At 43.7% G+C, this 17,330-nt stretch overlaps 1 protein-coding gene across 2 annotated transcripts in view; it reads left to right on the plus strand.

Moving 5' to 3' along the window:
• The first annotated feature begins 173 nt into the window (after window positions 1-173).
• Window positions 174-17,330, plus strand: part of LOC113012682 (formin-1) — a 49,907-nt gene continuing 32,750 nt past the window's right edge. The window contains exons 1-5 of one of the 2 annotated variants that reach the window (XM_026152977.1): window positions 174-368; window positions 1,213-2,854; window positions 8,530-8,693; window positions 13,524-13,644; window positions 16,660-16,721. In XM_026152977.1, coding sequence (XP_026008762.1) covers window positions 1,306-2,854; window positions 8,530-8,693; window positions 13,524-13,644; window positions 16,660-16,721 — 1,896 coding nt within the window. In that variant the 5' untranslated portion in view covers window positions 174-368; window positions 1,213-1,305. Of the gene's footprint in view, window positions 369-1,212; window positions 2,855-8,529; window positions 8,694-10,714; window positions 13,394-13,523; window positions 13,645-16,659; window positions 16,722-17,330 lie in introns of those variants that run through there. The other variant, XM_026152978.1, reaches the window with a different exon arrangement.

The raw sequence follows: 17,330 nt of genomic DNA on the forward strand, positions 1-17,330 counted from the left end.
CATTCAAAGGCCAATTGCGACGCTTTCGCTTATTTTTCTTCAAAGTTATCCGAGAAAACAGTAGCATTTGTTGCCAACGTTGCCATAGCTGAAGCACAGCCACACTTTATTTATTCCCTGTCCGAAGTACACACCGAACCCATCACATGGCCTACCTGCAAGCCGCAGCTGCACTGACTCAAAATGTGGGCTGTGGATAAACACTAAGGCACCAATCACAGAGCAGAGAGCCAGCGGCGGCTCTCCCTATTGGACTAAACGGAAGTCCATCAGGACTGTCGAGCCCGGAGAAGCAGCGGTGAGCACTCGGCACTGGCTGGCTGCACCGCAGAAGATGTGAAGAAATATTTGCCATGCCACTAAAACGGGTAAGTAAGTATTTATCTTTTAGCATCTGCTTCAACCCTCAGCAGGTGCTGTTGGTTGTAGCGCACTTTCAGCTTCTGGTTAACGATAATTAAACGTCACCGAAGCTCTTATGAAGAAGATTCGCTTTAAAAAAATGTAATTCAAGATAATTAAAATTCTAATTTAACTAAATGTTCGCTGGTTTTCACTTGTAAGTGGGCAGCTGTAACCCGAAAGCCTTCAGGGCAGTGTAGTTACGCTGCCATCTTAACACTCGTGTTTTCCTGCAAGGTGACAGTAACCCATCGGATTATAATATCATATAAACTGCTGAGACATGAGGCGACATGCGGGGGCGAGCGTGTGGAAGCCTGTTTTGCTTGTAAACATCTTTGCGGGCCGCCTGCTCGGGGCTCGGCGTGTGTCGTCACCTTGTGTGACACTAGCAAGGCTTTTTCTTTTTCTTTTTTTTTTTTAAATGCGGCAGCTTGTGAAATGTTGATGAACTGCGGTTTAAAAATGTTTCATCCACTTACACAACAATGGACAGGAGGATGGAGGTGGAGCTGGGGTTAGGAGCTTTCTTCTTAAATGCATGATTGCTGGATTGTGTCCAGCTTTTAATGTGACATTGAAATATGGAAGCTTCCTGTTTGTGAAAGGACTGTTGTGATGTAGCCTACCCTAGCAGTGCCCTGTCTCAGATTAAAGGCTTTCATTTAGTTAAAGCTTTATCCTAAAGAAGAAAATAAAGTGTGGTATGTGGAGGTAATGTGTGTCTTTAGCAGGACAGGTATGTTACTTGAACATAAAGTGTCCATCCAAAAGCAGATTTATCACTCTGTGCTACTTTCTTTCTGACAGAATCTGGACAGACCAAGTGATGAATAGCCAGAGATCCTCCTCTGCAGTCCGAGCTGAGTCCGTCCGCATACTCACAGTGCTTGAGTGATTAATATGGCACCCATCATGCAGGGCACCCACACTATATTGCTTCTGTATGCACCCATCCATGAGCTAAGCAACATCAGCCGTTATTTCCCCAAGAGGCGGGCCCCAAGTTTCGAGTACAAGAGCCGCGCCCCTCGTTCAGACAAGGCTGGTAATGACTGTGACCGAGGAAAGGAGGATCTTGCAGTGTCCAAACAAAGAGGCCAGTCTTCTGACTTTCCAGGCGAACTGCTCACCTCCCAGCAGGCAACAAAGAAAGCAGTTGCAGAGCTCTGCTGGCTGGTGGCGGAGCACCACCAGTTGCTGGCGCAGTTGTTATCACTGTGTAAGGATTGCAGGAACAAAGTCAGGATGGGTAACCAGGAGGGGAAACTCCAGGAGTACATGGAGGGTCAAGACGTTCATCTTGGCAGTCAGGTTCTCAGCGGCAGCATCTACTCCCTTAATCAGTCTCCAGAGCAGACGCGAGGTGTGCCTAAAAGTAAAAAGATGAAGAAGTTAGGGGGGAAGAAGCTTGACAGCGCAGAGAATTTCCTGCACAGTAAGATGAAGAAGAAAACTCCAGGTGGAGAGCCGTGTCTTGAGCTTCCAGCTGAGAAAAGTTTGTCTATATGTGCCGATTTGGAAGTGGAGCAGATGCCAGGTACCAAGGCCTCTGGCCATGTGTCTGAGAGCCCAATCGTTGGCTCTTGTGTCTGTCCGATCAGTAACCCCATCCTGCCAGTGGAGGAACCCTTCCAGATCACCCGTGAGGGCTGGGACTTCATGGAGGACAATCGCACATTTGACCCCGACATGGATTTTTGTTTCTCAGAGTGTGACGGAGAACTGGGTTACCAGTCATCTTCTTGCAGCCTAATGGAGGGTCTGACCCGGCGAGAAAGTGGGAGTAACCTTAGGCCGCTTAAAAGATTTGATTCTCCGGTTGACATGGTAGTTGAGGATGCATCAGCAATCAAGTCAGCTCAACAGCTTTATAGTGAAATCAACCAGAGGAATGTTGGAGTCAGGGTTGTTGCCAGAGTGCAGGATGTAGAAGGGAGGGTGCAACATGTTAGTCACACAAGTCCAGACGGGGCTGTGCCACACCCTGAATCTAGCAAAGGCCAACAAGGCTATAAAGAGTGGAGAGGGCCAAACAGGGTCAGGGGGGAAAAGTCATGTAACAAACTCTCTGAGGGGCTGCGACTGCCCCTGTACAATACCACTGAGCCCTTGCCCAAATCCCACAAAAATAGCCCCTCTTCCCCTTCCCTCGCTGGGGTGTTCAGCACCTCCTTCCCAGCCTCCAACAGCCTCCAGAGCATGTCCCCAGTCCTGTCCCCTCTGTCTTCCAAACAGGAAAGCCCGCAACTCAATCACCGCATTGTACTCCTTTCAGATAAGGACACTGACCCTGATCAAGACAGCTCCAGTAACACAGATGAACCCAAAATCTTCTCTGAGATCATAGACAAAAATGGCAATAAACGGGCCGTCACTCGGCTGGATTTGAACCTCAGCAGGCCGCCGAGCAACTGCAAGTGGAACTCCTCCAGCAATTCCACAACAACAGGTGAGCTGTCAGAAATCAAGCATTTAACGCAGCGATTCATGCTCAGACACCCTGCCTTGATGCAAATGCTTTTACTCGCTCAGTAGTGTAAAACCATTTTTTGTTAGAAGATGCCCTTCGACTGGCGCTGCAGACGCTAATTTCAAAGAGCAGAACAACAAAAAGACACCTTGAAAGGCATTCTTTGTGCATTTGTAGCGGCACATGCAGTGCCTGAGATGTAGGCTGAGTCAATCTGCAGCATTGTAACTGACAAACATCTTCCACACAGAGAGATGTATTTGCCATTCAGGCTGTTATCTAATAAACAGGCCAGGCTCTCTTAGTCCTCTTAGTTTGTGACTGCTGGGTTCTGCTTCGGGATTTGATGTGTGGCCACAAATTAAAACCTCCCCAACAGAGTTGTACAAGGGGCAAGCTGGGCTCGAGAATAGTTTCACTAATGATCTATTTTAACTCTCTCAGCACTGTGGGGAAGATTAGTAAGAGTGTCCTGGATCAAAGGCATAAAGTTGACACAGAGTTCAACCTGAGCAGAGTTCTCATGAGTGTAGTAGTAACTCGAGCATTGCCAATTTGGATCAGGGACTCAGTAGGCAGGAAGGGCTACAGAAAACAGAATGGATTCGGATTTCCTTATTTGTACATCTCATTTCCTCTTGTAATAATCTGTCTTCTTGTATGAGATTCTGACAATGACGGAAATAATGGGATTGAAAACCCACGGCGTTCCCTGTGTAATCTTTGCAAAGCCGTACGTGGTATAAGCTGAGTTCAGTGATGTCAGTGTGACTGACGATTTCTCTCTCTTCCTCCAGCCTGTGTTTAGCTCTGTGGTCATGCTATTCTGTCACCGTTTACCCTCAGTGTGGGTTTCAGCTTTACCTGCTCCAGTCTGCACGACCCAAGTTTATGCTGCTTTCAGTGATTCCATCTTATTAAATTTAGTATCTCTGTAACATGGTTAAAGAGCCCATTGAAAATCCTCACTCTAATCTCCAAAAGCAAACAGATGGCCTTCCATTGATTATTTAATGCACTCGTGGACTGCAGGCAATATTTAGCTATTTTTATGTCGGTCTATGCAGCTACTTTGCCCACACTTCAGCGACAGTGCTGAATTTTTTTTTTTAAGGAACTTGGGGTCTTTGAGTTACATCACATACAGGCCAACAATGCTCAGCTCGGTGGCTGATGGGAGAAAAGAGATGAGCTGGAGCCAAACTAAGGGGCAGATAGAGAAATAAATAGTCCAGAATAGCTCATGTGGAAGTGATTAGGATCAACACCCAGTGAAAGGAAGTTGTTTTATGTGCTTCCCTACGTAGCCACAATATAAAATGTATGAAATTTGACTGCCGTTATTTTTCTTTTTTTCCTCATCGGTTTTTATATTTCAAGCAGGTTTCCAAAGTAATATTGAAACCAAGACCTTGCATCATACTGTCCACGTGCTCCACAAGTCCCAAAGCGAAGGCTTTAATTTTAAATGAATTCCCTCTGCTGTTTACTCGATTGCCCTTTTGATAACTGAATACACTTTAGATGTTAACGCAGATAAATGAACATCACAGGGAACAGCCAAAAGGCGCTAAGTGGGTCAGTGTGGAGCCTGGACCTTCATGGTTTGCAAATGTCGAACTAATTATGATCTGGGCTCTTTAATCTGGCCCCTCTTATTGATGCTTTTGTTCTTATTAATGAGTGTGATCATGCGGGTGGTAATTTTAAAGTGACACATTCTATTGTTTACTTCATGTGCCAATGCTCATGCCCTGCAGTTTGGCTAATGTAATGCCTAATGCATTTACTAAGGTGCAAATTTGCTTTTCTCTGTGTTATCTTGGTGTTGACTTTCACCTCTTAATATTTTAAAAAGTACAATCAGCCCTGATTCAGAAGAAAGTAGACTTTAGCTAGCTTAGCTGTCTGTGATTGGTTGCTGAGGTGGTTTGTAGAGCTTCTGCACTGCATCTGGGCAGAAATGATGAGCTGAGCTCGGACAATGATTTAAGTCTGCATAGAGCTGAGTATAACTACACTTCCAGTCACATCTCAGATATTTTTGTGATCCAGTTCTTGTTATGGCAGTATTGCTAATACATGATTATGCAGCTTTCAGCCTGTTTGGGGATTAATCTTTCTCTATACCCCACTCCCATCTTCAGTTCCCTTCCTCAATTCCTGTGACATATGGCAGCCAATACCATAATCTGATTACCCAATATGTTTTACCAAGGTCATATGAAACTGAGCGCGTATCACTGCTCCTAGCTGTCATTCAACTGGGCATGCATGACCATGCAGCATTGTTACACCCAATGAGGACAAGGGCCAGCTGTTTTCAGATAATGAAGTCTTCCTTGCATAGTTACTTTAAGCTGCATACCACATACAGGGAATCTGGGCACAAAGGTCTGTCTTATAAATTATAACTTGTCTGCTTTAATAAATGACAAGCCCACGCTAACAAGCGTTAGCCATGTTCCATCTTAATGCTTCTTGTTGCTTCTTACCATGTGAAGCTCTAACTGGCTTCCTCCTCAGTGTTTCTGCTATTTTAAAACCAACACTCGCTGGTGGGAGTTGACCAAATTCCCCATCTCCCAATTAGTGGCTTGCCAGGCACAATGAAAAGCACCCAGCTTCAGCAGAGCAATTACTGCATTTCAGTTGTGCAGTGCATGTCTCTGAGCATTGTGTCATGCTACATTTCTGCTTCAGCTCTAAGCCAGGACACTGCAGTAGTCCTCCCAGAGTTTTCTGCTTGTGGCCGTCTTTATGGTCTCTAATGCTGCCAAACCAATCAATCGGACATCCTGATGGCCATGTCCCGCCAATAGCCCGTGTAGAGGGGAGAAAAATGGCCGCGATGGGCAGAAAAGAGACCGGGTGATTTAAGAATCGTGAATTTTTCATGATTTATATAAAAGCCAATGATTCTCCTTCTTGGCTAAAAGTGATTGATGGGGGTGGAGGCTGCCAGATGTACTCACCATGCCATATGGCCGCGTTCTTTTTACTATGAATGATAAGGTTAGACTTTAGTGGATAAAATAGGGCACACTGACCAAATCTGTTTTGAGCCTTAAATCAGAATGTGAATTTAAGCTGTTGTGGGCAGATGGAGTATCTGGCTGATCTAATGTCATTCGTTTAAGGCTTTTTAAAATGTGGTTTTAGGGCTTTTTTTGTCTGTTCTGGAGTGCTCAATACAGCTTTCACAGTGCTATCTCTGACCACCGGATGAACAGTTGGCGGAGTGACTGGCAGATAAATCCATCAACCCTGACAACAGCATCCACCTGTCAGGTTCGGACATAAGATTGTCTCTGAGCCACACCGAGCACACACTTATTGTTAAAATCAGAATGCTTACATAACCACATCATCTTCAAATTGCTGCTCTCAGCAGGTTGGTCGTCCGCACCTTTTTGCTTTTTCTTCAGAAACCTCTGATGGTGTCCAAAAGGTGGTGTCAATTCAAGTCTTTGCATTCAGACTTTGTGCTGTGTGTATATTTGGTGCACTTATGTTGTCTTAGGCTTGGGATTATCCAGTTTAGTGCATTATTTATGTCACATTTCATGTGAGCCAGCAGACACAACACACACACATCTGCAGCCTGTGTTCACTCAGTTATGGACACTGATTCAGTCTTGGCTTTTAGAGCAGCAGGGAAGGAGATTAAATGTAATAAGTGGGCAGCTTTCCTCAGGGATGGTAAACTGTGTGCATGCATGCTAGTAGTATATCAACTCCCCAATTATTAAATGCCTTATTACCTAATGCATCTAAGAGTCCTGCATCAGTATTTGTGTTGTTTATTTCTTTGCAGTGTCTGTGCATTTATTCATATTGCATTTATAGCATACATCAGTGGCATTGGAGCTGCACTGTAGTGTGTCTGCTGGCAGGGAGACAGATGTGTTCTTTCCTCTTCCTGTACAGATGGTAGCAGTGTCGGCCACCTTTACAAATATTGCAATCAAACACTTGTTGGTTGTCAACCAGGTGAAGTGTAACAGTAAACATGAAAGTGTTCAATGTTGTTTTATGGTAAAAAGTATTTTTGGAGACGTGGAGGAATGTAGCAAAAAAAAAGTGATGATGTTTGTGTGTGTTGCAGGTGGATAGTGTTCTGTCCGTTAAACCCTCGTCTATGAAGCAGTAATTATGGGGAGAGCTGGTTTTCGTCAGTAGTCTCTTTCCTTGGCTCAGACTGGACTTAAGTCTGCATTTGGAACCATACCAGCCCACAGTCAGCAGTTCCTACTGCGGGACCATGCAGTGCAGCATTATCATAATGAAAAGTTATTAATCTAATCCTACTACCACACACACACACTGCTCTCAGTCCAGTTGGTGGACTGCAGGCATCGCTGCTGTCTCATAATGAATGATTGTGTGTCAGCTCTTTCATATTTCAACGAGGCCTCCCATTTAGTTTTTATGTGTGCGCTCGAATAACTAAATTTAAAAACTTCGGGGATCTTTTCCAGGGGACTTCCAAGTTCTTGGAAATGAGTGCTGCATGTTCTCTTCAAGGTTACTTATCACATACACAAGATAGGGGATGTATTGCTTCCTGCTGGATAGGAATTCACATATATTTCTCACTGTCGATCTCATAATTCTGCCCATGCAGGTCAAGGTGTTGTCTTACAGCTGAAGGAAATTGAGGTCGCCAAGATCTATACCCTCCTCCTCTCTGTGTTCTCTCCTTCTCTCTTTTATTCTTGTCCTGCCTTTTGTGTGTGTGTGTGTGTGTGTGTGTGTGTGTGTGTGTGTTATTTTCCTCTTTTAGCTTGCTTGATCAACTCCCTTGAGGTAGTGAATTCATGCATCAAGGCATGATATATCATGTTTCTGTGCACTTGGTAAGAACGTGACACTGGGGGGTTTTTTTGTTCTGTGTTGGCACTCTCTGCATGGTTCCTGTAGTCAGTACCGAGTTCTGCAGGCTGCTGCTGATTCTGTGTGTGCAGTGCGCCTCTGAGAAGCAAATATTGTCAGCTGGTTTGAAATGCACACAACACTGCACAGAGATGCTGAGTTCCTGCCTGCATTTTAAAATATACGTTGTCTCTTTGTAGATCTGTTTCTCCATGATCTCATTGCACTGCACAGCCAGCAGAGGGCAGTCTTCCCCAGGTCTTTTATTCTCGCTCCATCAGGTCCTTAGGATGACTGAACACTGGTTTTACACTAATCACACCTACCCACAACTGACTTCACTGCTGCAGTACAGTAGGAATGCTGACTGATCTAATGTTGTCTGCTGCAGGGAATATGCTGTGAATGCACATTAATATTAGTATAGGCTACTCGATTTCTCTAGCCTTTCTCATAATTGGATCAATGTAGTTTTCTGGTGGTGTTGTTGGTGGAGACTGGGCCAAGAGTTGATTTAAAATAGCTGTGTACCCTCCAGTCTGCACATTAGAGGGTCTCACTTGTTGTTTCTTTGATGCTAAGAGATTTCGATGTCTGCTTCCTACCTCTCATCACTGCTGTTTCCCTGAAGGTTACACAGGAAAACAGTCAGAGCTGCTTATTTACCCATCACACATGCGACTGCGCCTGTTTTTCCAATTAATTTGCGGCACGATGTCTTACACAGCTGCGACCATTAACGAAGCCCTGTGGCTGCATGCTTCTTTGTGTCTTCGTAGAAGAGTCCCTCTTGCGTCAGGATGATATTTGGACGCTGGATGGCGATGACCCTCAGGAGATTTCACATGTTCCACGGCCTGATCACCTGGATTTCCTACGCATCACACCTCCCGAGGATGACATTATTGGGGATACTCCATATTATCCCAAGCTGGAATGCACGGTGAGATTTCTTTTTTTTTTTATTATTATTTTATAAGCATTTGCACATAGATGCCAATTTATGAGTGATAGTCAAATATGTATATGTTATCAAATATGTGCCAGTATTGGTGTAATATTTCAGTACAGATGATATCGATATTGTTATCTAACATCCGGATCATGAATCCTTACAAATGGGTCATGGATCCAAATTTGTATTGGTACATTTCTTTATTCGTTTCTTACAGAAGCTAACAAAGAAAAAGGTGCTTGAAGTCATTTAGAAATGGTTACATTGCACAGTTTGTCCCGCAGAGCTGCTCCATCATCTAAAATACTCCCAGCATTATGTTTGCAGCACATCCATGCAGAGTGTAGCAGTGCTTTCACAAACCAGTTTTGCAAACGCATTGCTGTAAAGTTAAACAAATTCCTTTTTTTTGTAAAATGCAGCCAAATATCCGTATGAGGTGATGTTGGGCTTTTTGGCTGCTGTTAGTGTATTGTGGCATTTATCAGTGTCAGCGGCTGAAAAGTTGAAAATTGTTAATTTATGTTTTATTATGAAAAAAACATCTCTGATGAGCCTATCGTTTCCAGCCTTCAGTAGAGCTCTGATATACTTGGCAACTCAGAAAAATCCAGTTTCACACTTGACTGTTTCCACATCCAGAACAATGTTCTCCAGCAGTTACCCCCCCACCCCACCCACCGGGGACTCATGGGGATTTGTGTCTACTCTGGCATCTAACCACCTGATCATGAATCCTTAGAAATAGGTCATGAATCCTAATCTGTAGACTACAGTTCTAAACCAAAGCTGAGTGGGAAGCCTTCCACTTGAAACTCTCACATTAAGAGAAATGAAAGTGACTTTCAATTTCAGCCTTGGTATGCTCTTATATGTTCATGTTTTTTTGTTTGTTTTTTAAGGTAATTGGTGACATTTTCCCATTAAAGAGAAATGGCAACACAAATTATTTTCCTGAGTATGTGAAATATGTAATCCTGTTGAACAGTGTGCGTCAGAACATTATATGTAAAACCTCTGGAGTACTTGAAGTGCTCCAGAGCAGAGACATTCCTGTGGGAGATTATCTGGGTGCGGTTTTAGGTGGGTAGTGTATCAGCTCAAGACATGCATTGTTTACTAATACACCATAACAGATCTGCCTGTGGGCATAATCAGATGGCATACCAGCATAAGGGCACGTTGCATATAATTAGGTCCTGTGTGTTGTTTTGAGTGACAGCATTATGTGTGGCGTGGCTTCATTGTCATTCGGTTTGGTTTATGGTATTAGAAAAACGCACCTCAGCTGTGCATTATGGCTTTTAGTGTGTGTACAGGTGAAAACAAAGGCAGGGAGGCAGGGACACCACCCAGTTATGTGAATGGGGAAAAGTATTTTTATCTGTAGCGTTTACATGATATTCGGCCTGTAATCGCATATCAGTTCATGTCACAGTGTCTGTCAGTGGGGCTCTTTCTAGCACAGCCAACCCGAGCAGCCTACTGTGGGGTGAAATGCCACTACTCTTACATAAAATAATGCCACAACCACAGAAACGGTCACTGTTTGTAGTTTTCATAGCGCAGTGCTCGACACTTTACAATGTTACTGTATGTGTACAAACAGTTTTTTGCACATATAGATAAACAAGAGAGAGAAAGTCCAGCAGTCTGAAGGAATGCAGGAAGGGGGACCTGTGGTTGCTAAGGAAACAGCAATTTGAACTTTCTACCCCACCACCTGCTGACCTTGATCCAAACCCTATAGAGCGTTTCTAACCAGTTTTAGGCTGACCAACATAGACGGTTCAAAGCCCAGAAAGTTGTTCATTTGTCCTGTTTTCAACTATTTCTACCTTATCACATATTATTAATAGAATGCTAGCATTACCTTGCAGCTAGCACTTTACAGTTTTTAAAAACCTCTTTAGAAACTGTTAACAAAGCTAATATTCCAGTTTGGGTCTAAATTGTCAGCGCTCAGTACACACAGTGTGTCATGCTCGCACTTAAGGTAGGTGAATAAAATCGCATTGCTTTCTTGCCAAATTCGGTCCCATTTATAAGCTGCTAATCATGTTAGCATATTAGCATATTAGAGCTGGCAGTGGTCATGCTGACTAATCTCATCTTTAGCACTTTGCTGCTGTAGTTCACTGCTTAATAGTGTAATCCTAGCTGGACCTCTGCTTCTCTGTACCTGACCACACAGTGACTGTTTTCTGCCTTATCTCACTACCCATAAGGAAGTGAGCATGGGTAATCAGACACCTGTAGAGCAAGGCACTCCTCCCAGTAAGGGAGGGGCCTGAAGGAAGGCATTCCCAGACTGGGTAGAGCAGTGAAGTCTGACAGCGTTTTCTCACACAGCAGCACACACAAGGTTTTGTTTTGTTTGTGAACCAAGACAGATCGACGCAAAAGAAGAGTCTCAGCTTGGAAACATTGTTCAAGTCACAGGTTTGGGATTGTACACCAGCACAGCAGAGACTTGTGTCCTGCAGTTTTATGGGAAAATACCTCCCGACTCGCTGAACACTAGGAAATGCTATTGTGAAAGGCAGGTGAACGGTTTTCTCCTGCTGTCCCAGGGAGATTACAGCAGGACATGCTTCCAGCCACTGAACAGATTGACTTCACTTGCAGCGTCATGGGAATCTCGCTCGCAAGGGGGAGACTTGGCTGTACCTCTGAAAACAAAGGCAGTAGACGTCTTTATGTGAAAATAGTAAAGTCCACCACATGGAACCTGTGAGTGTGTCACTAAACAGGATTACAGGATAGTTTTTGTTATTGGCACCCTCCAGGAGAAGGTAAGAGGAGCTGTGGAGTTTTGTCCACACAAAGCCCTTTTGTTCCCAGCCAACGCCAGAGGTGGAATAGGAGCAGCTTGGCTAACTAGAGGTGGGGTGACAAACTTTTTGTGTGACATTTTAAACGGACAGTTTGCTGGAGCGTCTACTTGTGCTGGTTTGCATCTGCTCTTAGTTGGAGTAACAAAAATGGACAGTGCAAGTAGTGACTTATTTGAACAGGGCAAACAGCCCAGTCTCCGAGGTGTCTTGAGCAATTTCTTCACGCGGGATCGCTCTCCCTCTTCGGATGTAGAGTGTGCTGTGCTGGTCTCATTTAAAGAGCTTCCAGATGGGGAGACGTATGACGCTGAGGACAGTCAATCTGTTAACGCTGAGAACAAACTCCAAAGGAGGAAGGATTCGGCTCAGGGTGATGTGACTGCTACCGGTCGTACAGTGCAAAAGGTCGAATCATCAATCAGCGACTCTGGCGAGCAGGTTAAAGCAGCAGCTGAAGCCCCGCTTGACCCAGATCTGGTCCAGGTCACTAGGGTGGAAACGCATAGTGACAATGAAAATGAGGACGACGAAGCGGCTCATGAGGCCAAGAAGTCTACTCTATCGGAGGAGGACGGTAAAAAAGTAGACCAAGAGGACGGAGATGCCAATGAAGCAGCGCTACAAGTGCCCATGTTTAGAACACACAAACGTACAGAGAGATCCCGCGTAGAGGCTATGTTATATTCCAGCAGGTTTGCTGGCAGAAGTATCTCTAAGACAGTTCAGCTTTCTTCACTTTCCAAACAGAGAACAGGCTACACTCCCAAGGAAAGTGCTCCCACAGTGTCTGAGAGTGCAGAACCATTGGTTGCTGGAGATGTGGGAACAGGTGAGAGTGAGGAGTATGATGGAATAGATTGCTCTGAACCAGTTCCCTCAATAATCTCTGGAAATCAGTCTTTGGAATCTGCAGACAGTGATGCTAATGTGGCTTCTCCTACAAAACAGACGGACGGTACACAAGAGGAAGAACCAGCTGAGCAAACGGTTGAACTTCGTTCCAGCCAGATATCCTCCTCTGTTCCCTCCAGCCCTGAGACTCATAAAGCCTCGGTCCCAACATCCTCTCCAGAGGAACAGTCAGACACTGGCTTTAAAAAACCCTTGTCGCCATCTTCTCCATCTAAAAAGACTAAAAGTGACAGCCAGGCAGTTTCTGGTCCAGATGCTAAGCTAACAAAAACTCCTAAGACAAGCACATCATCGGCTTCGTCCACCTCATCTCCATCCAGAGGTGCAGAAATCTCTTCACCACTGTCCTTTCAAATGCCTGCTCTATTCAGTGGTTTGCGGGTGCTGAAGAAAGGAGGGGCAGGGGAAGATAGGGAGGTTGTGTCAGAGATCAAGCAGAGGGAGAAGGATTCTGAGCTGGCTCTGCTTAACCTCAAGAAGTCTGTGAACAAAGCCAAGCTCTTCCCTGAACAGAAGACAGGCTCTCCTATGAAAAAGTACACTGAACCTAAATCTATTACAGAAACTAAAAGCACCATAGTGGGACAACTCAGTCATCTGCTTAAGCTGGACAATGATGACCCAAAAAACTCAGTCAATGGGCAGGAGGGAGATTCTTTAGGAAGCAAAAAAGAGTCTGCAGAAGGAGAAGTTGTTTCAGGAGCGAAAACTCCAGAAACTCCAGCTTCCACTCTTGAGAGAAAGACGACCTCAGACGTGGCCTACGAAACCTTCAAAAACCTCCTCGGGCCCAGGACCACCAAAAAGGAGAAGACAGAAGCTGTAGATCTGGAGGCGGTGAAAAAGAAAATAAAAAACGATAAGGAAAACCTGAGGTCGATATTTGAGAGAACCACCAAATCTCCTGGCAAGGAGGTCAAAAGTCCCAAAGAAGCTATTGTATGTAGTTACACAATTATTATATTTTAAGTCACATGTACTGTTGAATTTAAGTCTTAAGACTTTATTTCATGTCTTTATAATAAATACATAGCTTAAAGATTTTTGTTTCTTTGTTTTCTTCTCATAGACAGAAGTCACGTCTCCTACAGACAGTGAGGACCGGACTCCAGGGCGTCTTCAGGCTGTGTGGCCACCACCCAAACCCAAGGATGAAGAAGAGAAGGTGGGGCTCAAGTACACCGAAGCAGGTAAGAACCACAAGCTTGTAGGCTTAGGCTACGTCCACACTAATGTGTTTTCATTTGAAAGCGCATCCGTTTTGGCCTCCCGTCCACACTGAGGCGGCGTTTTCGCTGATGGAAAACGCAGCGTTTTGAAAACGCTTTCGAAAACGCGTACATTTGAAAACGGTGCTTTCACGTTGCAGTGTGGACAGCAAAAACGGAGACTTCCTAAAACGACGACGCATTTCAGTCATAAGATGCAGTCATGTGACCAATTAAACCTAGATAGCGGAGGGCGTTATACAGCACTTGTTTTGTTTGCTCTCAATTTTGACAGTCTGCACGCGCTCCAGAGAGCTTTTCTTCAAATTCTTTAATTCTCGCTCGCTTTTGCACCTTTGTACTTCTGTGTTTCTCGCAGCAACAACTCCACCTCATTGTTAGTCCATTTAAAAAAACTCGCTGCTTTTCCTCAACATTTTGCTGCGATATTTCAAAGAGACAGAAAGTAAATAAGCGGCAGACAGAAATGAATCTTCTTGCGTTTCATGCATGCACAGGACTGGAACGTGAGAGTTTTTGGCCGTTACAATGTGGACGCGCAACTCTGTGAAAATGACTGAAAAGGATGGTGTGGACGCGGAGCGTTTTTGTCTGAAAACGCTGTTTTCAAATCTATGTAGTGTGGACGTCGCCTCAGGCGGTGCTGCCTGTATTTACACTTAAAACCAGGAATGCTGACTAAGAGTCACACCAGCTAAGCCTACACCAACAGGCCTCGCGCTGATTAGCCTTGTAAATGATGTCAATGTTCAACTTTAAAACCCAGAAACAAAGACAGCACCCCTATCATCTAACCCTCGAATGCTCACGCTTTACGTGTCTGAGATAAAAGCTTCAGTGTCGGTGTGTAAGACCTTTCATCTAAGAGCACTATGAGGCTGTGTCTGCACCTTAATGATGCCATTTTTTTGTTGTTATTGCACCACAGGGCACCATGTGTGGCTCAAAGTGGAGAGGGGGAAAATGAGGATTGTCCTGGCAACTTGCCATGTTTAGCCTGATGTGTTCTTTAAAAGGTGCAATGACACACACAAGTTAAAGGTGATTAAATTACAGCCTAGCATTAAATCACAGCAGCAGTGCAACAGATGTTGGCTGTTCTCTGTGGTGTAGCTTCATCCCAGAGAAAGACGAGCTAAAATGGATTATTCCAGTGCAGTGATCTGGGTCCCGTGTTCCAGCTTTGCTCTTGTCAAATACAGTAGTGTGTGTGGAATTTAAGAAGCAGAGCAAAGTCCAGGCTATAAGCCATATAGACTGTATAAACCGTGCATGCAATCATATCTTTAAAGTATTTGTTAATTTACAGATTACAGACTCTGGAAATGAAGTCTTTATGTCGCTGATGAGAGCCACAAATCAATCTTCTTCTTTTTTTTGGCATGTAGTGTTTAGGGTTAGCGTTTGTTGTTTGTTAGTCACTACAACTAACTTCAAATTGGACAGAAATTAGTTTAAACTAAGACTTGACTCGTCAGCAGAAGCGTTCAACAGAACAGTTATAGCTGTAGTTAATAAACAAGTGTGTGTGCGCGTGACAGTGAGATCAAGTAGCGTTGAAAGTTAACATTAATATTGTATTTGGATTCTGTTATAATCTGAAAATAAACATGTGGCCATAAATATGTCAGTGAGAAGAGATCAGTTGAAAGAATTGATTTATTGACGGACATAGTTGGAGTGATATATTCTTTGGCGATTAGACTCTGGAGATCCCAGATCAGGGATGTCAGCCCACTTTAATCTTAAGTGGACCAGAGCAGTGAAACACCCTTTTTCTGTCACTGTACAGAAGTTCAGCTACACCTTTAATCCCACAGATGTGTTGATATAAAAAAAGAAGCACAGTTTCAACTATTTTCTTTTCTGTCTTTTTAATTATTTATATGTTAGTTAATTATGTTGGTGTGGTATAAATGGCCATGAGGGTAGAAAAAGCTGTAAAAATTCAGAAAATATGGGTAAAAGTGCAAAGTTTTGTACTCCTTTATGTTTTTCAAAGCAGTCCACAAGGCCGGATTAGACTGTTTGTCAGGACAAACTGGCCCTTAGGTTTTAAAGCCCTGCTAGGATGCAGGTGATGGCAGAGAAGAAGCAGGTGGAGACCCAGGATTCAAAACTGGGCAGCATTAGATGGGAAAATATAGATGGGAAGGAGGCGAATTGCACAAATGAATGTCTGAAAAGGCAGCGTCACAGATGAGTTCTTAGATTTCAGGCACGTGGAACAGAGACTGATTAGCTCATTGAAGGCAGGAAAATTGATCCAGCCAGAGAGATGACAGAACCCAGTGTAACAGTGTGGGAAAGTGGAAGTGATGTAAAGAATAAACTAGCGGCACAAGTGCCCCAGAATGCAGGCGGTTGGATGAGTGAATACCAGTCTGCCTTAATGAGCTTGCACATAAGCTACATTATTATAACATTATGAATCTCAAGCAAGTTTTGTTTGTTTTTCATTCTGTCAGTGAAACCAGACCAGCATCTTTTATCTAAATGTTTTCTATTAGCCGGCAGCATGGTATGAAACTGGTTGGTTGAGTTGTTTAGTGAAAGCGATCCGCCCTTCTCTAGTATTTTTATCATGTTTAAAGGCTGCTGTACACGTTGTTGAGCTGGCTCTGTTTCACAGATGAAGTTGATGTTGAAATATTCATATGTTGAATCAATTCATAATTCAACACCCTTTTATAAAAATAATTGGAAAACAGTGAGCAGTGATTACTGAGTCTTGTAAAAGTAAAGTACTAAAGACATCACCAATTTGGTGATGTTGACACACAGCTTAATTTCTGGACATCTATGGATTGATTTCTTTGCCTGTGTGCATTGGACGGGTTGTTACCGACGTCTATGGAAAATTTCATGTCAAGAGCACTTTTAGTGGTCTAATTGGTGACGCGTTCATTACTTATTTTCCCCACAGTATATGTAGAATATGCTTCATTAATGTGCCTTTGTTCTGCATTCTTCCAGAGCACCAGGCTGCCCTCTTGCAGCTGAAGAGAGAGTGCAAGGAAGAGCTGGAAAAGATGCATGTAAGTTTTCTCATGACTGCAGTAAACCAGACACAGGGAAAAATGAGCAAAAAAGGTCAAGGGACAAAAAAGAACTAAACTAATACTGATGCAGGCAACAGAGACAGTGTGGTCTTACATCTGAGTCATGACAGGCGTGTTATAGCACACAGTTAGGGAATTAAACTTCAGTGTGGTTCGAGCTTTAGCTGTACATTTGTGCAAGATATGTAAATGAATCACAAGTTCAGCTGTAGGAATTTGGGTTCTCATAGCAGATGACGGTTATGACCACAAGATGGCACTAAGTAAGCATGAAATACTCAGCTGGAGGAGCTTCAGTATGCAAACTAAAAGGCTGGAACCTTTGAGCTATTCAGGTGATGAACTAACATCAAGCCTGTCAAACTTCGATGGACAAACGTATGTTCATATGATATATGAAATGTAATTGGAGTTTTACAATCCTGACATTATGCAGAGAACAGAGATCTCAGATGGTGGGAAAAATGAAGCAATTATAAATGAACAAACCAATTTAAAAGCGCTTGCTATAATATAAGTCTTGAGGCAAACTTGGGTTACTTAATGTGTGCTATTACAACTTCCAGCTGTTCAGTCCTTTCACAC

The sequence above is a fragment of the Astatotilapia calliptera genome, chromosome 19 (genome assembly GCF_900246225.1).
Source record: "Astatotilapia calliptera chromosome 19, fAstCal1.2, whole genome shotgun sequence".
Classification (NCBI taxonomy): Eukaryota; Metazoa; Chordata; class Actinopteri; order Cichliformes; family Cichlidae; genus Astatotilapia; species Astatotilapia calliptera.